We start from the raw sequence: 26,570 nt of genomic DNA on the forward strand, positions 1-26,570 counted from the left end.
CAACAGAACCAACAGCCAGTATAGACATCTACACTACATATACACAGAAGCATATACATTTCGAACGTATCAATGACCCCCACCTGAGCAACCTACTTTGAACCTTAACCTAACCTAACTTAGCAACTAATTGAGCTAAAAAATGTTTGTTGTGCAGAACGAAACACAAGTACAAGTCAATGGGTTAGTGTGCCTCCTGAAGCAACCTATGAGCGTTTCCTGCAGGTCACACATTCATAAGCTCATTAAAGACTACTCTGAATTTCATCCTACCGAGGCCTATATAAGGATGTTTGAGATACATCACAATTGGGGCTTGCTTGCAACCCAACGAAAGTCCACGACTCTGGCAGCAAGTCCTCTATTATTCAACATCTTTTAGTCATAACTGAACAAAAACCTTTTACTGTGTAGCAAAGAAAACAGTATTTGCCATAAGTAACCCTAGTATGTATTCATGCTGTGTGGAACTTGTCCCCTTCTATAAGTTCCTCTGCCTGGGTCTTGGAACATTAGCCGGAGGCTGAGGGTCAACACGGAGGGCAGGTGGAGGGTCAGTACTAACATTAGAGGGTGTAGGGGTGGGGGGAACGATACTACTCGGCCAGAGCCAGAGCCGGACCAGTCACACTACTTATTTTTTTATTGTTATTGCAGCGGGTGGGCAAGCAAAGACCACTGAGGGAAGGTGGGTGGAGGCAAGCAGCATGGATAAGGGAGGGCAGGTGTGTAGACAAGACTCACAGACAAGGGAGGTGGGCAGATGGGGATAAGGACGATGATCAGGGCAAGTGGGGACAAGCAATACGACGAGGAAAGGATGGCGGGTGGGAGGAACATGGTGGGTTGGCAAGGAGCGGTAAATGAGGAACCCAGCTCAAAAATACATACTCTGGTAGAGTGCTTAAATAGGAAAAAAAGTAGTGCTTAAAAAGTTAGCAGTGGAAGGACAGAAATAATGTGTCCATGCTCCAGGGGAGGGACAAACACACAGAGGAAGGAAGCAAGCCTATGCAGCTCACCAATAAAAAGCAAGAAAATGAGAGCGACAATGACGCAAACCAACAGAAAGGAATGAGATGCCTTTAAGCCCACAGTTAGGAAACAAACTTTCTTGAAGAGACAGCTCATGGGCTGTATAGGCAAGGGCTAAAAAGGGCACCGATTAAAAATATCTTCTGCTCAGTGCTTAATTTGAAAAAAAATAAAATAAGTGCCAGAACTTTCGAAGCCACTGCTGCTTGCACCACACTTTGCCCATGCCAACTCTTCCAATGTTACTAACACATTTGCTAACCATCATACTCCTACAAGTGTGACAATTCGAGAAACTCCAGGCCCCCAAAGCCATACGGTAATAGTCATTTTTAATGTATATTAAACTAGTAATTAACTGTTGATGGGGTTATCTCTAAATTGTCGAGAGCACCTCCTTGTGGCAGACTGTCACAAGCGCAGGTGTTGATAAGTGCCGGAACTGAGTACCAGAAACCACCAACTCAAATTATGCACTGCTTATATTTCTACCTATTGATTCATAATGTGCTACTGCGGTTTCTAAATACTGTAAATAACAGGTGTTACTATAACCTGATGTAAAGGTACTGAATTTCGCGACCTTGAGAGGTTTAATTGACCTGGGCAAGATTAGATCTCGACCTTCAGATCACTGCATATCGCAAGGTGCTAGAGTATCCATCTCGCGAGCCATCCTGCCAACTAAAGCAGGCATTGCAGGATTTGAAAGAGCGCACTTACAAAAACACATGCAGGAAGCAGCTGAAGCAACTGTGGGTTTTAGGCGGTTTTAAACCATGTAAAAACAGCAAAGAAAATAATTTGCAAAAATAAAAAAAAAGCGGTCTCTACTTTGATACTTAGAATAGGCATTGGCAGACTACAAGTACTCACCAGCCCAGGTCCACTTAGTCCATTTCGGTACACTACATAGTCACTACCCGTAAAAACCAAAGTTATTATTATCCTAAGTGCTCACCTTCCCCAAACATTTGATAAACTGAACCTAATTTTTAAAAGTAGCAATTTGTATGATTTTCATAAGGGTTTTTAATCAGAATGTTGTATGACACATTGTATGAATCGTTGGTACTTTTGAGCTTTTATGCAATGATTTTTATTAACTAGGCAAAAAACCTACTTACTTAGACTTACCTTCACTACATAGTCAATATACCAACCTTTACTTTAACACTACAAAGTCCTCTACGGGAAAAGAATTACTATCAATACAATTACAAAATATCTCTTGGCTCAATTATTAAGGCAAACTCCATTTGCAATGTGTGGTCAATGCACACTTGAGTGGCTTTTAAGACATAGCCAGATCTATTGGTTCCTACAATGCGTAAACGGAAGGCTCTCGCTGAGTACCCTTAATACTGCACTCTGGTCATGGCTTCACCACTACCAGGCTGTGCCACCAGCACCACTGATCCACAGAGATCCTAACAGGGCCGGCTCTGACTTTGGGGGGGGGCGAGGGGGGGGAGGAGACATGTTTGCAAGCATATTATGGTTTTAAAAGCACCAGCTGCTGCTTTCCTGGCATCCAGCAAATTTCATACTACAATAAAAATGTCAAGATAACTCCAGTGATTAATGTCCTTCCAGGAGAAAGATATAGTTTTGTCTAGTGCACGTTTGACTCATCTTGAGGCAGCAGAGGGTTAATATGGCTGCTGCATAGAACGTGTGCCATGCAGCTCACATAGTGCATATAATGTAAACAGGTAAGATTTTTAAACCATTATTATGACCTTATAGCTAAAATAGGCAAGGTTTTTCATAAAACCACCAAGTTAGATCATTCTGCTGAGAAACATTTATTACAAACAAATCCTTGGTATACTGCTGATTGCAGGGAAAAGAGAAAGGAAATTGCACGGGCAATCAAGTTAAAAGACCCCAGAGCAGTAAGACTGGCCAGGAGGGATTATCGCAAAATCTTGGCATCCTCTAAAAAGAATTGGGAGGAAGAACACTGGCAGAAACTTAAAAAAGCAGCATGGGATAAGAATTCTGTCTCCTTTTGGAAATTGATCAACATTTTAGATAGAAGAGGAGTTGATCCCATTTTAAATCACATAAATGAGCAGCAATGGCATGCTCATTTTTTAAAGTTATATTGTGAAGATGAGACCCAAGCCCACCCATCTTTAGCAATAGCATCCCCTCTAAGACCAGATTTACCAATGGAGATAGTCCCTTTCGAAGCAAGAGAGGTTAAAGATGCTATTTCTAAATCCGGCCAGGCAAAGCAGCTGGACCAGACGGCTTGCCTGGAGATTTGTTAGTTCACGAACCTTTGGTATGGGCAAATTTTATAGCTAGTTTAATGAACTTAATCCAGCAGGGTTTCCCAGTTCCAGATTCTTGGAAAGGGGCGGAGGTAATCACAATATACAAAAAAGGCGAAAGAGAGGACCCCGCAAACTATAGGCCAATTAGTTTAATTGACACTATACAAAAGGTAGTTGGTAGGGTCATTGTAAATAGAATCGAGACTTGGCTTATGGAAGAAGAGGTACTAACACACTTCCAGGCAGGGTTCAGACAGAATGTGGGTGCAATAGACCAGGTGTTCCGGTTTTGTGCGGTCTATTGGAAGTCAGTTTCCATCAACAAAGGTAGTTTGTTTCTGGCTTTCATCGACCTCAAAACCGCATTCGATGTCATTCCTCGCTCCAAACTATGGGAAGTTCTGTTGGCAATGGGGTTTCCCAACTATCTTCTGCAATTTATTATTAAGCTCCATGAGGGCAATTTTGCGAGGATACGCTGGGGGAGTCAAGGGCAATTGACAGAGAGGGTACCAGTCAATAGAGGAGTGCGGCAGGGATGTGCGATGGCACCGACGTTGTTCTCCCTCTTTATAAATGGGGTGGTGGACCATTTGAGGGAGGACCCCGCGGATGCGCCAGTCCTTGCCGGCGAGAAGACCCCCACACTCCTCTTTGCGGATGATACCCTCTTGATGTCCAAGACCACGCGGGGTCTGCAGAAACTGCTTGATCGTTTCTCACTCTTTTGTAGTGAGCGGGGATTAACAATAAATACCACAAAGACAAAGTTAATGGTCTTCGACAAACAGGAAGTTAAGGAATGTACATATATCACTCTTTGGGTCTCCGCTTGAGGGTGTAAGTGAATTTGACTATTTGGGGGTTAGATTATCCAACAATATGTCTTGGGGGCCACATATATCCAAAATAATACTTAATCTTAAAAGGGTCTCTGGAGTTATACTAAAAAACCAACGCCACTCAACCAGTAGACCTGTTGTTCCAACCCTATCAGTTTATGAGGGAAAGGCGGTAGCCTCAGCCGTCTATGGCTCCGAAATCTGGGGCGCTGTTAACACTAGAGCCCTCACAGTTATAGAGAACAAGTTTATTCGAGATCTGGTATCACTTCCCATGTCAACACCTTTGTTACCATTATTTTTTGATATGGGTATTAAATGTATAGCTGACAAAGTCCACCTCAGACCCCTATTATTTTGGGTGCGACTCCGAAGGACAGAAGAATTAAAAGACTATGCTCGAGTCCTTGATGAGTTAATTACCCTAAATGTAAATAACAAAATACAGTGGCTTAACAACCTCAAACTTTTGGTAAATTCAATAGGATTGGGAGGGTCTTGGACCTCGCAATGCCCTCCCACTAAACTAGAAGTAAAAAAGTTATATTGGGAATGGGTAGATTCCAAGGGACATGCCAATTCGACCTTTGGCCCACTAACGAATAAATTCTTAGAACACAAAGTGTGGCGTTTGTCCGAGCCCTTTCTGGATTTTATCCAAATCCCTAGAGATAGGACTTTGTTTTTAAAATTCAGATATGGTACCTTGCCCGTTAAAGAATTCATGGCAGGTTGGAAAAGTATGGAGGGGATAGATCTTACCTGCCCAGGCTGTAGTTGCCCGAAAGAATCTCTGGGCCACTTCATATTTGCATGTTCTGCCTATAAACTTGTCAGGAACAAATGGCTGAAACCTGTGTGTAAGTCCATGGGCGTGAAAGATCATAGATCAGCCCTGCGTATTATGACATGTGATACGGTTTCATTGTATATTGTCTGTGGGGTCTCAAAATACCTAGCGGGTGCCTGGTTAATTCGCTCCAGAATGCTAGGTAACTCAGCAAACCCGTCTGAACTGACTAGCTAGTATTATCATTGCCTTTTTTTTTTTAAGTTTTAGAATTATTCCATTTTGCTGTAGTACCTTGGGACGGACTGCTTTTTATGTATTTTTTGTATGTATGTATGTCTGTACTTTTATGATGATTATTTGTCGAATAAAGTATCTACAACAACGTAAACAGGTAAGTCGGTTATTGCTTTTGTAAGAGATAATTTTGTTACATGCGGTGTAGACGTTTCAATCCCAACATACCAGTGAGCCAATAATTGTCAAAGAGCTGCATGCAAACTGCAAATTATAGAGTAGAGCGTTATGATTTTTTCCCTCACTTTTTCGTTCTTCCAATGTTTCAAAAAGGGGCCATTTTGGTTAAAAGAAGAATCCTTATTATTAAATGTAACCCCCAACCAGGGTGCAATGTTTTAAATTAGGAGTTTGTGCTTTTCCAGACCAAGCACTTTTAAACTAAACGGTCTAACAGGATGGATGACGTGACACCTGGCTTATGTAACATTTCTAACACACTAATTTACACATATATGATTGATTGTCTCTGTGTAATGTAACCTGCTCTGCCACCATACACTAGCATGCAGTTCTGCCAAGTGTCACGCATCAGGCGTGACACTAACACATTTCAGTGTGGTAATCCGCATTACCGCATTGAAATGGAATGTCACGCATATGCTTGTGTTAGCTCTGCCACTAAAAGCCCTGATTAAAGCTGAGCCTGTGGCAGCGCGCCCCTCTGATTTGCGCGTGCTGCTCCAGAGCAGTCTGTGTTAGCAGCCGCTGTCAGCTGCTTGCTACAATACCATGATTGCGCTTTACAACCCGGGCGCGGCTCTCACTATTGGCCTGACGTCATCGCAGGGGACGTCACGTCACATCCTGCTGCCGGAGAGCGGGGTTCGTTTTGAGAGCTGCAAGGCGTGTAGCTACTTTACGGGCAGCGCTGTGTATCATGGCCAGAATGCTGCAAATAATTCATAGCGCAGGCATCGGACGATGCGGCGCTCAGCGCTACCTGATGCAGCTCGCACCGGGCCACGCCACAGCTTGCTATTTTGCCCAATCACCATCGGCGCCGTGGGCGAGGCGGCTGCGCGGCATTAGTTTCAGTTGTTTGGCAACCAGTGCAAATTTGGGCCTGCCGCTTCAGCTCTCAGCACGCGTCCCGCACCGTAAGAAGAGGCATTAATGATCGCGGGCGCCGGTGTCACAAACTAAACTGCGGCCAACTTAAGTCGGGGGATGACAGCAGCCACTGACTGAATCGGAGAAGACCGATTGCAGTCCCGTCCGGTAAAGACAGTGCATGAGACTGGCTGCAGAGCAGTCAGTACTGCAGCTGAGCTGTGCGGCCGCCGTAGGTGGTCCCTGTGTGTCCCGCGGCCTCGGACAGACCGGGAAATGTCTCTAAACTCGGCCACAAGTAAGTTATAATTAGTATAATAACTATACCGATGGTGCATCTGAAAAATAAATGTATTCACTAAATGGCGTCATCTGCAGGGCTGCTCACTCTCATCCTTCCCAGTGAGCCTCCTACCGGTTTAAATCTGCAGTCCGTCAGTGACGGATCATTGTGATTATAACAGTAAATGCAGGCGGGCCCGGCCGCAGGGTTTACTTAATCTCTGTCTGACTGTCTCCGATCTCGGGCACCAGTAAAACATCATGTTTAAGAAAAAACAAGGAAATCTATGAAAATATACACGTTACTATAGGGCACTTTTGTTTCCTTACAATTTTGACCAGGAAGCAGTATATCGTGAACATGAAAACAACATTTGGTTTAGGTTAATTGTAACGGAACAAAACCGAAAACATTTCCGTTCCAACATGGTGTCTATGTTAGTGTCCATTTCCACTTGAACTCAACTGCCCTACCCGGAATTACGTTGACAGTTGACTTATGTTTATTTTTTTTCATGTCATGATATTGTGAAGTGTGTGTTTTAAAACTCTACCCCTCATTCCACACCCATGGCTATTCTCCCTTCGTTCCAGACATAGGTGCTAGTTACATTTTGCAAGTACTTTTTGCTTTGGTATTTTAGGGCTGTAGATTACTAATTGGACGAATAAAACTGTCTTGCATCATCTTCCTCGTGCACATTCCTTATAGTCTTGCCCTACCTAGCTGGCTGTAACCTATGTGTGCTTCGGCCTCATCTCCTGATGCTTGCCCGATGTGGAGTGTCAGTGACTAACTGTTCAATCAGGTTACAAGGCCACTTTATTTCTGGTGCTTTACAGCAATTTTAGGATCCCCTTAGAGTTTATCGTTACTCAAATAGGTGTAATTTCTGATAATTATACGTTTTTCTGGTCTTCATGGCTTGATTTTGCTTGCGATAAAGTGTCACTCATAGTCGTTGAAATGTCACTCATAATTACACTTAAATTATGAAAATGTCACACATGGCAATCTGAAACCTTGGCAGCTATGAGCATGAGTGGCGCTATAAAACGAATTCAATGCATTTGAGAGAGTGGTTATGGAGGCTTGAGGGGTACTGTTAGAGGGTGGAAGTGAGGGAATTCGAGGGGGGCGCCAACAAACACTGTCGCACAGGGCGCCGCCAGCGCCACAGGCGGCCCTGGACCCTAAACAAGCGCGAAAAAGGCCCAGATTTCGGAAGCCTCGATTCGCGGCAGTTAAACTGCCGGACCCTCACGTCTTCCATAATTAATGATGCTTTCAGTTCGCGAGCAGCAGCACGTCTATTTATTTATAAATGTGTTTAACGAGCGCGCAGTGTTCTTCGTGCCGTATCTCTCCTTCGCAGGCTTTGCTCGCCGAAGCAACTATCTGAGCTTCACCAGGGACAGAGCAGCCTGCTCTTTAATGTGCGCCGGAACGCGTTGCCTTTTATTTCGGTTTCAGATTTATGACTCGCATTCTGTAATTGGGGTTTCGCTGCTTCATATTCAAAAGTCTGCACGCGCGGTGGTTGGCGGTTGCAGGGGAACGAGTTCATATATTCTCTTAATGGATGTAAACATTATTAATCTGCGCGAGCAGCAGCACCGGCGACTTGTTGACCAGGCTTATTTTTTAGTACACAATATACATTCCCATCACATGCAAAACACACAAGGGGTTTCTCTTCGGAATCAAGGCGCACACACTAGCTTTGGGCAGGGACATTCTCCCTGCAAAAGATAATACAATTAACTTTGTATAACAGGCGGGCGACACGGTCTTGAGTTGGTCAACATTCATCGGCATGAGATGGTCAACAAGCCCCAAAACCTGAAAAATGAGCTTCAAACTTGTGCAGCAGGCCTCGAGGAGAAATGATAGATTCTGGTACCTCAGAGTGGGATCGAGCAACGCTGGGATGTCGGACTGATACATACTGAAGAACAGCCCGGGAGGCGACATGGCGGCATGCGGGCCGGGCAATGAGTCAAGATGGCGGGCTTGCAGACAGTGGCCCTACATTGGGTCTGGTCCGTCACCTTCCCTTGTGGTGGGGGGCATGGCCTCAAGCCTATGCAATTAAAAGGTGTGGTGAGAGAGGGGTAAAAACTTTGTTCTTGTCCTCTACTCGCCTTTGTCACTACCTTCAGCCGCTGTGAGGCCCACAGCCAACAGAGACAGCTGTGGGCTGGAGATCTTTTTCAGATCCCGAAAAACTAAGTTCAACCTCAAGTGCAGGCTTCACAGAAATGACCGATTCCTGGGATCTCCTAGTAGGACACAGCAACGTTGGGATAATCTGACCAAGACCCATTGAAGAACGTTCCAGGGAAAGACAAACAGAAGGCCAACAAATATTAAGGTTGAGCGGTAAATTCAGTACTTTTGGCAACAGAGGGAGCATTGTGCGGGGTGCTGGAAATGGTGCAACAAAGAACAAGAAACTTCATCAACACAGGAACACAGAACTGGTGTAGGAAATGCCAACCACAACTCATGTGCAAGGACAGAAGGGGTGACCTCTAGAGGAGCAACACTGCACTCCAAGTGAACCAATACACACAATACCAACCAAGCCGCTGACAGACTTTAATGCTGATACCCAAGAGATTAGTACACAATAAGCCCCATGAGACAAAATATGCTGCACTCTAACCAGATACACGGATGCGCAGCACATGCATATCCACCTCAGTTATTCTAAGCAAAGACCCAAAGGCAACTTCATTAACTGTCAGTGGCCATTGGGGCAGTGCAAATGGAAGAACTCAAAGTTGAGACTTTGACATCTAACTTTACTAGGGAGTTACTGGACTTCTAGACAGCAAGTGAGGAGTGGCATTTAAAGGGTTGTTTTCTTTTCAGCAACTCAAACATCATACTAATGTTTCATAGAACAGTCACAAATTTAATGGCCACCTATTTTCCTCCTTTCTGGCAGGCCCTTTATGCTATTCCTCTTCCCTCTTTATATGCTCCTTTCCATAAATCTTTTTCTGCTCCAAATTTATGATCTGGCTCTTTAACCATGAGGGCACTTTTTTGCCTTTTAACTCTGTTCCTAATTTGGGCTTTGTTTTGCTACTGGACTACTCCGTTCACAAATTAAGGGGTTCTCTAAATTGATGTGCTTTGTAAGTAAGGGGTGTTTCTCCCCCTAACCCTATGTGAGTTAGTCAAGAACTTAGCACATCTGCACCCACTGAGGAGGATAGGTGTCAAAAGTCAAGCTTCAAGTTCAACCTATTCCCAGAGGATGGGGCAAGTTGGGAGCATGAGGACAAAGAGCAGTGTGAGCTTTGGAAGGATCACACAAGACACAGCAGGACAGGTGCTCCTGCATGGCCTTTAACTTGTTATAGAAGACCATGGGCTGTTGTGCTGGAGACGTGTGGTTACCACGACAATAGAGCCTGCAGTCTAAGATCTTCGTGGATTCCTATAAGAGAGGCAGTATCACTCAAGTAATGGCTGTGAGAACCAAGAGACTAAAAGACCAACTGTCTGGCAGGAGCAAACATGGTGACCCTGTCGGTGCTGCCCTAGATCCAGTCGAGCATTCAGAACAATGGGGAAAGAATTGAAACATTTCAAACGCTTTGAAGATCAGAGCGATTAGTTTCTACACCAAGAGAACAGTGCATCTACCTGAAAAACCACTGGATCCAAAGAACACTACCACACCAGAGATTACTACATCCACACCCAGAACAAGGCCCTCTTCGAAATTAAGAGAAAGCTGTAAATTTGCCTCACCTCGGCCATGAACTAAAGGTGAGACTTTGAAGAGGACATGGATGAGGATTGTTATGTCCTACAGAGAAAAGTTGTAAAAAAAAAAAAGACGACTGTCAAGGATACACACGTGCACAGTCAATGTTCCCTTGCGTGACTCCACGTCACCGGGGCAAATCTCTTCCATGCTTCGACTATGCCTTTACTTATCAGTGCATTCTGGATGTGTAGTCTTGCTTCATTTTAAATGAGGATATTGACCAACCTCCCTGATAACGATATGTAAAAGCAAAGGCTAGAGTATTGTCCTGGTAGCATGTCGCTATCTGGACACCGTATGTCCAATGCATCATGTCAACGAACGCAGATGTAGGGTACCCATCCTTAATCCTCTGTCTGTGTGAAAAAGGAAACGTATTTGCCGTCTTTCTAATGCCTAAGAAAACGGAGTGGAGTACACTGCCAAGGCTTACTGAGGAATAACTGTTTGGTGAGGAGTGTGTCTATCAGGCAACTCACTGGGATAAAAGGCTTCTGTTTTTTCCCCTAAAAGACAGCTCGCTGAGAGGAAGAACAAAAACTCCCCTGTGGAAACAAATCAAGAAAGGTGGTTGCAAAAGAACAACTGTCGCATTTACATGAGAAAAGACGAGCTCGGATTTTAGGCGCCGCAGGAAGCAAGGCAGTTTAGAAAAATGAAAACATTGAATAAATAAAAAACAGGAATGCTCAGAACTGCATCTGGAGCTCCCGTGGCTCGCCATAAGGCGGCAAGGCCGGGGCTCCACTGCTCACTGAGTCCTCTCACAGTCAGTCTGTCGCTCCTTCGAGGTAACCAGGTTATCAGTAATTTACCGAGCTCTCACCCACCAGATTTCAATTCACTCCTAATCGGATTCCTCTCCCAAGACACTTCTAGAGGGTGGGTCGGGGATTATAAAGTAATCTGACAGCACAGTCACTCTCCCCTCTGAGGTCAAATATAATAAAGTAATGGAAAGGAATACAATTACTCTCTGTCCCATCAAACCTCGAAGGAGTGAGCGATTAGAAAGCGACCCCGGCAGTAATAAAGACTGGGATCTTTTTTTCATTCCCATTTCGGGGGTTTTAATATCTCCTAGAGAGAGATAATCTAATGAACTGAGCAGACAAAGTAAAACAAGCTTTGGCAAAGGGAATAGTTCTGCCTTTTTCTTGGGTGAGTATGTGTTGGCTAATTGCCACCATCCGATCTTGAAAAAAACCTAAGAATGAAGCATCCTCGGTTCTGACAGCACAGAAAGTAGGGATCTGTCGCCTTTCCTGAGCAGAGTGCCTTAGCAGAGTTAAGCTGCAACTTCAAAGAAGAGCGTTATCAAAAGGAGTCGGAAGATACATTTGGCATGGTAAGTGCTAGACGTGAAAGGCATACACGGCAAAATATTGCTCACTAGATACTTCTCACATAGGGCCAGTATTTTTGTTGCATTGTTAAGAAAGCATATGTGCAGCTTTTCACTTTATGAACAAAAGAGTTGGAAATGCAACGCTAAATTCTCACAGCTACATAAAACAGAATATGTCTAGAAAAATAGGGAATAGTACACTATATTAAGACAGGCTAAAGCATCACACAGCAAGCACATCCTAAAGAAAAAGCCAGAAAACTGTAGAAAATGTTGTGTCAAACTGAATACATAAAAGAGCACATACTGTGTATCGTCTAACCAAACAACTACATGAGCTCCATCACCAAAACCTAATAAGAACACAAAACAAATGTAGCCCTTCATGAAATGCCATGGCCTGGGTGAACATCCCATCCAAACAATGGAAAAGGGTGAGAAACACATGAAAACCAATGGCTGAAGTGTGTGACGTAAGATTCACACTCCTTCTGTAAACCTTTCTGTACTTCTTTTCAAACAACTGATGACACAAAGTCTTTCACACAACTAGAGTTGTGAACAACTAAAGATAAGAGAGAAATATGATCAGTAAACTGTAATGTTGGCTTGTGTAAAAATAGTGTGGTGCCTTGCCAAACGGAACATGGCTGTCTGCCTCAGATCCTATGGGAAGTTTCAAACATGGTAGTGGGCAACCATCAGCCCGTGATCTCCGATCCTAAAAGAGCAGAAAGTCCTTCAGAAAGTTGCAGGAAGGTTGACTTTTCTTTACCTCTTCGCAGTCCTACTTACAGCTTTACATATGCCAAAAGATATGGCAATCTTAAACAAGATTCAGATTCTCCAATACATCAAGAATGACAAAATAGTAACCAGAAAGTCAAGCACCAGGAGATTTTCCAGCTCCTAGAAGCATGGCTCAGGCTGAAGAGTAAAGTATAAATGGAGAAAGTCAGGAAGATTTTAGGCTGGCAAAAAGCTTGTGGTTAATACTTCATGAAAGATTTACCACAGACACCTCTAAGATAATCCAGTGGTGTATCCGAGCTCTTGCCCAGGTCCAGCACCAACATCGGAAGTGAGATGTATACATGCGACTGCCCACACTAGCTCGCTGTTGCAAACCTGGTCTTTTATGCCCTAGATTGAGCACATGCGCCTATACCTCCTCGCATTCAATAACGGGCAATCGTCAGCAAATTTGTGCAGCAGGAATGAGACCTCACTAACATTTACTATACAAGGTCTCGGACCAAACACACGCTCTTTCGGTCCTCTCTTATGAGGATAGTTGTGACAGTAAAGTACCTTACAGGGTCATCCACAGAATCATTCTGTTCAACTATCAAGCCATTATGGGGAAGTGCACGTGTCACTTTACTGGAGACTCAAGCAAAAACAAAGTTGTGTTCCTCAAGCCTTAAATATCAGCCACTTTACGTGTGAAAGGACAACCACGAAATCCTCGGTCACTTCTCAACTGGATATTCTGAAATTCCGTGTCCAAAGATCTGCCTCTACAATGAGCCTCTGAGCTCCGGGAAGCCTTGTGGAAAACACTGTTTCTGTTACAGGTTGAGAGATCACTCTGACCCCGGTGTTAAACACTTGCTTAGAAGTTACACTACCTCAGGGATGGGGGCAGGTACAGGCTATACACATCTCCCAAGTTCCGCAATATTTCCAAATAACACCCCATGCTTCTAGGTCGAACTGCCTGTTAACAACAGTTTGATAAACAAGTTCATACTGTTCACAGTCAGAGACATCTCATGCAGGGATTTGGACTTCAAGGTGGTTGGCTAACTGTGGCTTGTCAAAAAATGGGCCCGGGCCCCGCTGTTGAAAATTCAAGCTGGTAAGTGTAGGTGCCTCAGGGGAAGAGGGTGAAAGGGAACATATGAGACACATGAATGTGTTTGCAGCAGAGAAAAACAAAACCAGAGGAATCCTCACAGAGACTTCCTCTGCACCAAGGGACTGCTCTGGAGGGGTGGCGAGCACAAAGCATTTCAATCAAACTGTAGAAGCTTCTGGGAGCCCTTCCAGGAGCAGGCACTGGGGATGCCAAGCGCTGAGTGTTGAAATCTGGCTGGAGAGGTAGCACAGCTGCAAGTTAAAAGCGGATACCCACAGAGAAACAGTCTTAACAGCAGGTATGCAAAAGCACTCCGAAAAAGCAAACCCGCAGACTGCTATAAAAATCAATGAATATGCTTTAGGAAAAGAGCTGACAAAGTCACATCAGGCGACCTTAAAGAGAACAATGCATTAAACATAATTTTACTCCGTGATTAAAGACTGGCAAATGCATAAACTGTACCATCATAAGAGAGGTTTTGACAAAGCCAGCAGGCACGGCTTTTAGGCTTTTATTTATTCCCACAATCTATATCATGGGTACTAACAAATATTTGCCCTGGGGCCACAAAGTATGGTGTGTGGTGTCACTGAGGGCCGCACTGATGCCGTCAGAGTGGCGGTAGGGGATCTGGATGAGTCATCATAGATTGTGTAAGGAGGTCTAAAAAAATGTTAAATAAAAGGGCAAGTATTCATTTGCAGGTTAATACATGCTTGCCTATTTAAAAAAAAAAACAAAAAAAACCCATCTGAATACTAGTGGTCAGCAACTAAACAGCAGATCATGCTTCTAGTCTCCAGGGAGCAGCAGGTAAAGGTCAAGAGGGCTGGACTTTGAATATCACTGGTCTATATGAAGAGTCCACCAGAGTTGTGTACAGAGACTGTAAACATTTAACTACAATTATGCGCTTACTGTCGCTACAAACACAGTGTAGCCTAAGTATAAGTATCACATGCGTAATATAGACCGACAAGGACTATAAACAAACCACTTGCAACATTGTATTTAGTCTAGCGAGGTTCTCTCTAAACAAGAAATCCTTTATATAAGGCGCTCAGCGCAGGTATAACCTGACATGAAGGACTGGACAGTAGAGGTGGGCAAGCCAACAAATTAACAGGGCGAGCCGAGCCAGGCCAATCCAAGATTTTGGCTTGGGTTTTAGAGCTCGTGCACAAGCCGAGATTCAAAATGTTTGCTATGTAAATCATACAACATACATCGCATAAAATATGATATAGTCTCTTCAATATTTAAAGTATATTTCTTTAACATGTGGAAGCTTTGGCATTAAGAAATTCCATTATAACACTGCACCGAGAACAAACCATTAGTGAACTAAGAGGCAAGACGATTGTCATGTAAACCACATACGCGGGCCAGATTATTATACAGCAATATCGTAGTCTATTAAATCAATCATAGTAGGTTTTAACACAACTTGGTATAATGAACTCACATATTTGAAAGTGCTTTCACATGCGATAAGGAAAAAGTTTTGGTAAAATAAAATATTTGCCTAAGATCACACAATTTAAACAAGGAAGACACGACTTATCCAGGTTTTTGGTTCCACTTTGTACAAATCAGCCACTAAATGTGTATCTATTTGTCTTTCAGTTTTTATGTTAACACTTTGCTATTACTTCTTTGTGGATTTTTCTGTAGTTTTTGTATAGCACAAACTTGATCAAAAGTATCGGAGAGCTTAACATGAGCGCCAATTACATAGTATACGGACACATTCATTTAGGCATAGGAAGATTAGGTGCTTTGCCCAGAATCATAGGATGTTGACCCGACATAGGGTCTTGTGACCCAGTTCCAAAATCGGCAGCTCTGGCCGTAAGAGCACATCCTGAGCAAAGAGGGTGGCAGGCAGAAAAAAACACATGAAAACTCATCTGGTTATGAGCGCGAGGTTCCAACTGGACCTCCAACTAGTCCAAAGCCAGGCTTCAGGCTCAAGCTTTCAATGGCTCGTCTGCCTCCAATGCACACCCTAGGGCTTCCGGTCACATTGCTGTTACTCTACCTTCGAGTCCTTAGTGTGTGCCCATCCTATTTAATTTTATCTTATCTCCAATACCTGGTTTAAGATCTTCCTAACCTTCATTAACTTTTCATTTACCTTTACTACGCTATCAAATGCATCTGTAAGCTAATAGAGCAGATGTGGCCAAATGACTAAAGCAATTAACCTCGAAGCTGGGGAACTGGGTTCGAGACTTGGCAGGGATGCTCAACATCCTGTGATTCTGGGCAAATCTATCAATCTCGCCGTGCTGAACAAAATGAATGTGTCTGTAACGCAACCGGTGCTCATGTAAAGCGCTCCAATACTTTCGGGTTGAGTACGTGCTATATAAAGCTCCAACGAAAAAAGAAAAAAATACCACATGAGAAATTACTTATTGAAATTTGAAGGTTAAAGTGTCATGGGTGAGAGTTAGTTATGAGGTAAAGACAGTAACGATTTGAAGATGCTCAAGTATTTTCCATCAATATATTAAGTAAGACGTCCTAGATACTGGAAAACAACGTGTATTTGACTGGTATATTAGTGTTTGGGACACAGCGTATTTCCGAGGCCTTCAAACTTATCCTGACAGTTTAGTACTTAAGTGAACAGGCAAAATGAGAAAGTATGGGCTAGAATTCATAAAGGAATATTCATATAAACACGTGCCCTCGAACCACCCCTGACATCGAAGGAAAATTGTGGTGATATTCAACAAAACTTAAAAATACTGTACATGTACTTAGGATTACATAATGTATAAACTACACACTGGATTAGCAAAATAGTTGTCTAGGTATTGACTTAAAGAACGTGTAGTTCAGATTGACTGCGACAGATCAGATTTGCTTTTCATAACCCACTGAACTTCAAGGCCTTTGAGGATCCTCAGGGTAGAGATGATAATGTCATCAACAGGTAAAAATTAATGACGTATCGAGGACAGGTATTAGAGGGTGGGTTGAATGGTGTAAGGGTCAGGCCTTTCCTACTCTCCAATGGCCCCTCTCCTGTACGCTAGCTTTATATAGACAGGTCACATTCTTGGGACTGGGTGGGAGAGTGCCACATCTTCAAAGTGTCAAACTTACTGAGCTGTCCATGGTGACATCTACAGAGTGTTAACCCATATCCTCAAAAGGACTCGCAGAAGAGATACGAGATGCAAAAAATGGCACAAAAGGCAACCACAAATTAACTGTAGATATTTAAGCAAGACGAAAGGATTACATTGGCCCTCCAACTGATATTTATCCAAAGCCCTATTTTCCACTTTGCATAAGTTATGCATCTAAAACTTTTCAATGGTTTGGTTCTAATGAAAACTATTTCTCTTAGGAGCAGCTTTAACAGCAACCATATGGTCTTAGATTGCATTCTCCTAGCACCAACACCATTATACTATAAATTGGACAAATATCGAAAACTCGATTTTTTGGCTGGGCATACCCGATATTAAAGAAGTCCAATACTTTTGCACATAGTACAGACATACGATCGATCAAAACTTCTTGTGCTTCACTTGCATGCTTGTGACCAAGAAACTGTGTGGTCTGGTTCCATTGAAGGTGAAGCCAATCATACTAGAAGGTTGGGATAGCCTGTTGACAAGGACAACTTTCATTCAGGCTTGAAGAGTGCAAAGGTAGTAATCTGGTTTCTCATGCTCTGTTAACCAGGTATATTCAAGTTGAGGCATATGGCATTAGCAACCATCCCTCTCTAGGATTTGAGCCTTTAGCTACATCCTCGCTACCAAAGGTTTGAGAACAGAGAAAATCTGCTGAAGTAATCTGTAGCACAAACAGACACATGAGCTAAAGGGTAGCATTTTCACTGACAGACACCCTTACTACTTATAACTATCATATACTAGATTTGAACATACACCAACGACACGAGAATGTGTGGGAAAGTGTACAGTTTCCACTGATAACCAGTAGATGTGTTTTTTTTCAATTGTTGACCTCGCCTGGCACAAACATGACTGTCTCAAGTTTTTCTTAGGTCCACGCGTTCTAAGAAGCGTTCCATGTCACTAATACGCCCGTCCACCAATTCTTCTACATCTAGAACCAAGGCCAAATTCTAAAAACGTAGGAATCTTCCAATCCTACCTCAATGCGGCCAGTGTCGGGCTGGAATCCCCGCGACGGATCCTCCGTGGTGACCCTGCACTGTATGGCGCAGCCATTGATGCGGATATTGTCCTGTTTCAGACCCAAGTCAGGGAGGCTTTTGCCTTCTGCAACGTGGATCTGGGCATGCACAAGGTCAACACTGAGGAGAAAAAAGAAAAACAAAGTTGTATCAAGACAAGCAAGCAACTTACCAGATGCAGATATGGGTCACAAAAACAATGCCCATAGAAATGGACAGAAACATGACTGGACTATCATTTTTAGGTATTGCTTATCAGATTGAGCAAAGCTGGTTTGTGAATTCCACTGGCTTGCTTACCACTGGCTTGCTTTATTGTCACTCAAAGTACTTGTTTTGTGTGGTGCCAGATGCACGGTGCACAACTGGAGGAATCAGTCTTTTTCAGTGGCAGCTCCTCCGCTATTGCAGAGGAGCGTTGCCATACTGCTTTTGATCAGTGCAAACTAAAGGACATATATAATATTATTAACTGGGTTATCATTCTATGTTTCCTTTGGGGGCGGGTGGGCTGGGCTGCTCTGCTCTTGGGGCAGGGGAGGAGTAGTTTGCCCACTCCTAAGTGCACAATGACTGTTTGGTCGGCCTTGTTCTCCATGCAGGCTGCATTACAGCCTGCGTGGAGAACATTCCCAGGCCCCAGTCCCTGATTGAGCGTCGAACCAGGATGCTCAAAAGCAAATGCAGCTTTGTGATTGGTCAGGGGAGCATGGCTGTTTTTCCTGGCTTCCTGTTCCTTGAGTCCCATGAGGAGAGCAGGAGCAGAGATGTGGGACCTGGGGGCAAGGTAAGTTTATATTTTTGTTGTTAAATTTCATTTTTTGCATTGCGCAACTCTCCGGCTGCACACAGACCTCAGCACTCACCGGCTGCGCACAGACCTCAGCACTCACCGGCTGCGCACAGACCTCAGCACTCACCGGCTGCGCACAGACCTCAGCACTCACCGGCTCACTCACTGGCTGCGCACAGACCTCAGCACTCCCCGGCTGCGCACAGACCTCAGCACTCACCGGCTCACTCACCGGCTGCGCACAGACCTCAGCACTCCCCGGCTGCGCACAGACCTCAGCACTCCCCGGCTGCGCACAGACCTCAGCACTCCCCGGCTGCGCACAGACCTCAGCACTCCCCGGCTGCGCACAGACCTCAGCACTCCCCGGCTGCGCACAGACCTCAGCACTCCCCGGCTGCGCACAGACCTCAGCACTCCCCGGCTGCGCACAGACCTCAGCACTCCCCGGCTGCGCACAGACCTCAGCACTCCCCGGCTGCGCACAGACCTCAGCACTCCCCGGCTGCGCACAGACCTCAGCACTCCCTGGCTGCGCACAGACCTAAACACTCACCGGCTGCTCACAGACCTTAGCACTTACGTCACATCATCTTCGTTCTCTGTGGAAAGAAATCTGAGTGGAACTGGACAGCAAGTGTGCCCCTGTCTTTCCCTGCCTCTTCTTTTATTTAGAGGTTGCCTCTGCTGGACTTTCACGGACAAAGGGAAGGCAGTCTTTTGTGTTAAATGAGAAACAATTCTAGGCTTCAGAGCTCTTATATTCAGCCAAGAATGTTTGAATGAAGAAAAGCACACGGTCGCCGATTGTCTAACTGATCAGATGTCTTAACAGCTACGTTAATTTTGGGGGCACTTTTAGCAATCGTCACTAATGATTGGTACGGTCATAGTTCAAGCTAGCGACAGGCAAGCAAAGATAAGTTTAGTCCTGATTTGTCAATAGCCAAGGAGCAGAACGGAGGCCAGAGAGGGAGGAAAGAGCAGAGTGAGAGGGGCTAGGTAGACAAATGGAATAGAGAGGTTAGAAGAGAAAAATAGATGGGAGTGACTGGAAAAGAGAGGCGGTTAGGATAAAAGGAGCGGAGGAGGGGGACAAGGAAGGGAGGAAGAATGCGTGTAGAAGGAGGAGGGGAGGTTCAATGAAAGGAGAGAAAATCAGAAAGGGATGTGGAAGAGGCTAAAAAGGGAGGATGAGAGAGACAGTAAGAGAAAAAAAGGAGGCCTCAAGAAGGAGAATTGGAGAGAGAGAGAATGGAAGGAAAGACTTAAAAGGGCAGAGATGGGGAGAAGATATTGTTAAGAAAAAAGATAGCTTCAGTTTGAAGGAGAGCAGAATGAGAAATTAAAGGAAGATAAACTGAAGCGAGGGGAGTGCAAAGGGAAAATGGGGAAGAGGAAAAGGACAAAGGAAAGAATAAAAGAGTGGCTGAAGAGAGGAGAGGTTATCTCGAGTTTGAAGTCTGAAACCGCTCCAGAAGGATGGATAATGCTTATGTACAATTTTAGTTGCTTTGCAGTCGGTGGCCTGGGGGCCTGAATCAGAGGTGTTAGTGACAAAGAATCCTAGAAGCAACACAACATTTGGAAGAGCATCACAAGGTGAATTTTCTTCACCATGGTGAAGGAAACACCACAGGTGGATTTTTTGACTTCATTGTTCTACCAGCAATAGGAGGATTGTCTGTAACCATCCAGCTATAAATCCTTCCCTAGGTGTGCCCACCACAAGTGGTAAAGCAGGGCCCCATTCACTTCTCTGGCCCACCTCCTGAAGCTTGTGGATCTCAAGACACTCGCATCACACGGTCTTTTGAAAGCAATTCTCTACTTATACAAATGGCAGAATCTGCTTCAGCAGGTTTTCAGTCAGCCACCAACATGCTATGAACGCTTATTTTGGATAGGTCGTTGACTCACTGTCACAAAGCCCTTCCTGATCCAAAATCATTCACCAGCACAGATTCCAGACGTACACAGTGAGAAGGTTTGAAACAACTTAAAAAAAATCTTGAGGACAACCACACAAATCCTGCTAAGGAGATGTGGGCTTGTTCACAGCCAGTCCAAATGAGGATAACATTAGGGGAAAGTTATTTTTTCAGGTTACTTCTTTGAATGAAAACAAATATATGACAAAAACAAACACTTTCTCATGGCGCAAACGTCTGCATTTGTGTAGGAAAACCAAGGGCCCCCATTTGCTAAAGCACAAGGTGTTGCATAGGACACAAGGGGTAAAATAAAATCGTGTTATGCTATGCGATTTTGCACCAGATCCCACACAACAGCCACTGGAAATAGTGTTTGTGTAACCTCTTACCCCCAGTACAACGAATTTGAAGTCAACCCAGAAATGTCAGTCCCTGACCAAGTTGCTTGGGAATCATGCCTTAAAGCACATCAGTGAACCGCACATGTTCTGCAGGTTTCTTCCAGTGCTTCACACACACACCAAACAGCATGGAAGCAGCACATTCCCAACACTGCCAATATTAGATCAAAAGCACCCTGAAGAATACTGAGGCTGGTTGTCCAAGCTGCTGCACTGCCAGACATGAAAGGTAGACAAGGCGGTGGCAGCGAGAGAGGCTCTGCTCCGTGCTTGTTATTCTGAAGCTGTCAGGCACAGGCCCTCGACAAAGGCTGATTAGTGAGCCAAGCCAAAGGAGCCGTCAAAAGGTGAGAACGCGATTGCGTCGCAGCGTGCACTTCATCAGAACAAAGTCGCCGTCCATGTCACAGATGCGACAAAAAGTGCCAGTTCAGCAGAGCATGGTCATGGTGACCATAATCACCTTAGAGATAGACATTCAACACTGATGGAGTGTCAGGTCCAACTAGGCGTTAAGAGGAAAAGCAAAGGCTGAAATGGCTTATGGAACAAGCACAGGCAGAGCCAACAGGTCAGGCCTTTGGAACCAATTGGTTTCGTCAATGGTTTTTAAAGATTATGTGCAGTATGGCAAAAGAAAACAAAAAAACCCCACAAAAGGTGCTAGGACAAGGCCACTGTGGCTGGATCAGTTTGTAGCGGCATGCATGCACATGCCTACAAAATGTGCGGGTGCTTTTAAAAATATATATATATTTAGTGATTCAATTTGGATTGATATATAAAAGGTTGTGCCAAAGCGTTTTATTTTTTTCAAGTGAGTGGAGGTAGCAAGAAGAAAAGGCGGGGTGCTGGAAACACTGAGAACGCAGGTGGGGAGAAGCATCACGGAGGGCAGGGGCGGAAGCACCACAGAGGGTCGCTGGAGAAGTACACAACATTAGAGAGAGCAACGTAAAGCACAGAAGAACAGAAGCACACTGGCGAAAGAGTATACCATGGATCGAGGAGAAACCCACAGGCGAAAAAGCAATGCAGGGGATTAGCACATAATGGCAACAATAGATATATGTTTTTTCAAGCTGTTCTGTTTTTATTCTATGTGGAAACACTATGTTAACATCTTTGGTGTACATGTGATTTCATTGTGTGTTTTTCATCATGTAATGTTGTACTCTTGAAAAAAGACATTTTTATAATCTAACGGGCCCATATAGAAGAAATACAGGTCGTACAGGAGTTATTCTAGTTTTTCACAATGGCAACCACAACATGGAGGGGCGTGAGGGACAAGCACATGGGCAAAAGCAACATGGAGTATAGTGGAGGGAAGAAGAAACATGCACTCTTGGAGTGCTTAATCAAAAAGTAAAAAGGAGTGCTTGAAAAGTAAGCAGTGGCAGGACACAAGAAATGACGCCATGCTCTAGGGGAGGGACAACATGAAGAAGAGGAAGAAAAACCCACACAACCAGTCTTGGAAGCAGATTGACTACTTTTGTATAGGTTGTTTTATTAAAAGCCTGCTACATAATACAATTATCACTACATTTTCCTATTCCCACTGCGTCGCAATTAAAATGTACAAGGCAATCAAATAGGAAGATTTCTCAAATGTGCATCTCTCCATCAAGCACTCGCCCCATCACAGTAACATTCTACCATAGAGTTCTTGGAAGCGGGATTGACTACGTTTGTAAAGGTTGCTTTATTAAAAGCATTACACGTAATGTAATTAACATTACATTTTCTTATTCCCACGGCACAGCAATTGAAATGCACAAGGCAACCAAAGAGGACGCTTACTCAATGTGCATCTCACCATTATTAACTCGCCATAGGATTCACAGCAACATCGCCGACGAGACCCAGCTCATCCTCTCCCTCACGAAGAACCCCGAAGACACCAGAGACTGCTTCCAGGAAGGAATGAAGGACGTCGCAGCCTGGACGAACAACAGCTGCCTGAAGCTCAACTCGGAGAAGACAGCGGTCTCGTCCTTGGACCCTCCACCACTGCTTGGGACAACAACTGTTGGCCTTCAGCCCTCGGGAGGCCCACCCACGGAACCTCTGCATCATCCTAGACTCCTCCCTCACCATGACCCACCAGATCAACTCATTCGCCTCCATCTGCGTCAACTGCCTCCGCATCCTCCGCAAGACTTTCAAATGGATCCCCTGAATTCAGAAAGACTGTCACACATGCACTCATAACCAGCAGACTGGATTACGGCAACGCCCTCTATGCCAGAATCAACAGAACTCTCCTATACAAGCTCCAAACCATCCAGAACACTGCAGCCAGACTTTTCCTCAGAACCCCTCTAACACTTGACCCAACACCTAAAAGACCTCCAAAGGCTCCATGTCGAGAAGAGAGTAACCTTCAAACGGCTCACCCATGCCTACAAATCCCTCTTCAACATCGGACCCAAATACCTCAACGAGAGAGTCTCCTTCCACGTACACAAAAGGAACCTCCGCTCTGCCAACCTTGCCGTAGCAGAGACCCCACAAATCCGCAGAAAGAGAGCAGGCGGAAGAGCCTTCACCTACGTCGCTGCCAAGGCCTGGTATGAGCTCCGTCATCAGATGCTCCCTTCAGAAAGATACTTAAGACCAGGCTCTTTGACTGAAATGGAGCTGCATACCCCCCCCCCCCCCCCGCGCCATGAGACCCTCACAGGTGAGTAGCGCACCTTATAAAACCCTGATTGATTAAACATCCAATATCAAAGAGTTCCTTCTAAATGTTAACATACTGATTTTGATAGAATAGGCTGACAGGTTGATCAATAGCATTAGGCGACGACATGTACATGTTTCATAATCTTTGATGTGACATAGCTTTACTAGATACCTAGAGGCATAGTTTTAGACGAGAACAAGTTACCCAAGAGTAAACAAATGCAAACGTAGGCCACAACTTTCCATGAAAGCAACAATTAAGTAATACGTTGAAAATGGTTGTTAAAAATGAGATGGGATAATTGAATGTAAAGATAAAGCGCCGCTAGGCCCAGCTCACGACTGATTGATATACTCTAAAGAAGAATAAGCAATATAAAAGCTAGTTATGAGATCGATATAAATAACTGCTCCTCTCCAAAACACACTGTCACCAGAAACTAGGTCCTGCTCTTTAGCCACCTCAGTGAGGTCAGGTGGAGTATCTCACACCACATTTGCCTCGCCAGCCCAACCCCCAGCTTGCATCAGCCTGCTTGCAGCACATTGCATTGTGGTACTTTTAGTTTGTTCTGTGCCTGTTCAATGATCAACTCCACATTTGAGGAGACAAAGCACTGCCTATTAAAAAAGCAGTTCGGCCTCAAGGGTCCAAACATGTTATATCCCCACTTGGCAGCTACAGGCAGGGGTACATGAACGTCTTAGAGGTTGTGAAATCGCACCAATGAGTTAGCAGGTAGTGAGCCAGTGAGCTACTTTCGGGCTGTCACAGGAGTCTCATGGGCACACAATCACCATAAATGTTCAAAAGGGAGAGGGGCGGGAGCTTGGAAGAGGGCAAGCAGCAAGGCATAGGGGGGCGAGAGAGTCTGCAAACACTACAAGCATAGATTGCTGCAATTAAAATTAAAATAAGTACACCCAAAAGCATACGGGCAGTGGAAGGATATTGGGCGCTACAAGAAAAAGTGCTTGGGACAAACAAAGGAAGTATAGAAAGAAGAGTGACAATGAAGCCAACCAATGGTAATCAATGGAAGGGCTCTAAGCCCCTAGCAAGTAAATAAAATGTCTCACAAGCAACTGCGCAGTCTTAGGAAATATCTAAAAATAGAAGGCCATCACTGGTTGGCTGAGGATCTTTAAGGACATAGATACCTGGGAACTTTGAACATTCATCTGCAGTTAACAGCCGAGTTTCTGGTTTGCATTACTGATTAAAAATGGCATCAGAAAAGATTCCAGATCTTCTCTTGTGCCACAAAAAAAACTTCAAGGCTTTGGCTTGGATCAAGTGGTTTCATTTCAGACAAGGGAATAAAAAGCTTGTCCTGTGCCCTGGTCTGCTTCTGTTAGGAGAGACTCGACATCCTGAGGGGTGAATCAGCTGCCTAAAGCATCTATAAGAAAAGATTGGTTGTCTAGAAATAAAAGCACAAAACTAAAAGGGAACTCGGTCAAAGAAGCTCCCTACAGCTTCCAAGTTTATAAGACAACAATTTTTGGAGAAAAAGACAGCTTATGATTAACAGTTAGGTCTGCAATTGACCAGTGCATACTCCAGACTCCGGTTCAACCTGCAAAGCACACATTTTCTGGATGCCAGTGGTTTCAAGCAACAGAAGCATGGCCTGAGATAGAAATAGGCATTCACCATCAGCCTGGGATGAAGTGCAAGTTACTACTGAAGTCCAACCAAACCACTTGGATGCTAAGCTACTTGCTCCACTTCAATGTAATTTCCATTGAAATGAATGGGCACTCCATGACGAGTTACCCTTGTCATTAGCAGCCAAGTGGTTAAGGCGGGCCGGATAGCACGCCACGGTGAGAAGGGAGGACGGGTTCTACTATCATATCACAGCAGTGAGAGAGACAGGCACACGCAGCAGCTTGCCACCATGGTGAGAAGGGGTGATGGGGACTGTGGGCAAGGGTCCCATCAAAGCTGGGACATACAGGTACAGGCAACATATTTCCACCATGGTCGGAGATGAGCTGCAGTGGTTGAAGTCAACAACCTAGGAAAATGTGGGACTTGTCAGTCACACATCAAGAGGATTACCTAACTTGCCCCACTGTCACAACAGCCGAGAGCTTCAACAAAGTAGGAAGAGGTTCACAGAGTCTGTGATAGTCAACGCTGCAAAAGGTCAGCATGACTGGGGGACAGGATATGCTTCTAAGTGTTGTTGTCATATAGAGACTGAATGGGAAGGAGTCCACAGTGAGTGGTACCCAACTACCTTAGTAGAAAAAAGCAACGTAGTGTTAAAGGACGGAGAGGAACATGGAGTAAAGCTGGGCACAAGTTAGTAGTCATTACATTGGAAACAATGCAAAGAGAGTGAGAAGGGAAGCAGCAGGACACAGAAGGTCACTCGATTGAGATCAAGGAATACAATGTGTGGGAAGTATCTACAGGTACAAAAGTGGAGCAGAATTTACTGAACCATAGGACACAACCGTACTATTCTACAATTTTGTCCTGGCACTGCACAGGAAAGAGTCTCCCACACAAGGGAGCAATGGTGGCTGCTCTCAACTCTAACCCAACTCTAACCCAGCAGTCAAGTAGGTTGGGCTGCCCAGAGACCCTAGGTTATGGGTCCGTTGCCACAGCAGGACGGTGGGGCTTTAATGTATTTTCTTTGAAGATAATGTCATGCACTGCGCTCCGCTGTTACATTTTCTTAAGTTACGTCAATCAAAGTTAACTGCATTAAGTGTTAGCTAGTTGAGGGTACAAAATATACTTAAATGTCAACTCTAGAAATTAGGTTTCACGACTTATATTCCTAGAGTAAGAGGGGTATATGCACGTGGTTAATTTTTGTGTCAGGTGCTTGCTTCAGAACATTTCATAAAGCCAGATATTTTCCCTTGTATAGCTGCACCTTGTAGTTTTTGTTTTGATGACTGCAACTTCTAGTTTTTGCTGTGTACCATGGCGTGATTGTGCAGAAATATCATTACAC

The 26,570-nt window shown here is 44.4% G+C and overlaps 1 protein-coding gene across 3 annotated transcripts in view; it reads right to left on the reverse strand.

The window, feature by feature from the left end:
- PC (pyruvate carboxylase) overlaps positions 1–26,570 on the reverse strand; it is a 2,151,284-nt gene that overhangs the window by 968,752 nt on the left and 1,155,962 nt on the right. For all 3 annotated transcript variants that reach the window (XM_078660828.1, XM_078660829.1, XM_078660827.1), the window contains one exon: positions 17,728–17,890. In XM_078660828.1, coding sequence (XP_078516954.1) covers positions 17,728–17,890 — 163 coding nt within the window. The remainder of the gene's footprint in view (positions 1–17,727; positions 17,891–26,570) is intronic.

The sequence above is a fragment of the Lissotriton helveticus genome, chromosome 9 (assembly GCF_964261635.1).
Source record: "Lissotriton helveticus chromosome 9, aLisHel1.1, whole genome shotgun sequence".
Taxonomy (NCBI): Eukaryota; Metazoa; Chordata; class Amphibia; order Caudata; family Salamandridae; genus Lissotriton; species Lissotriton helveticus.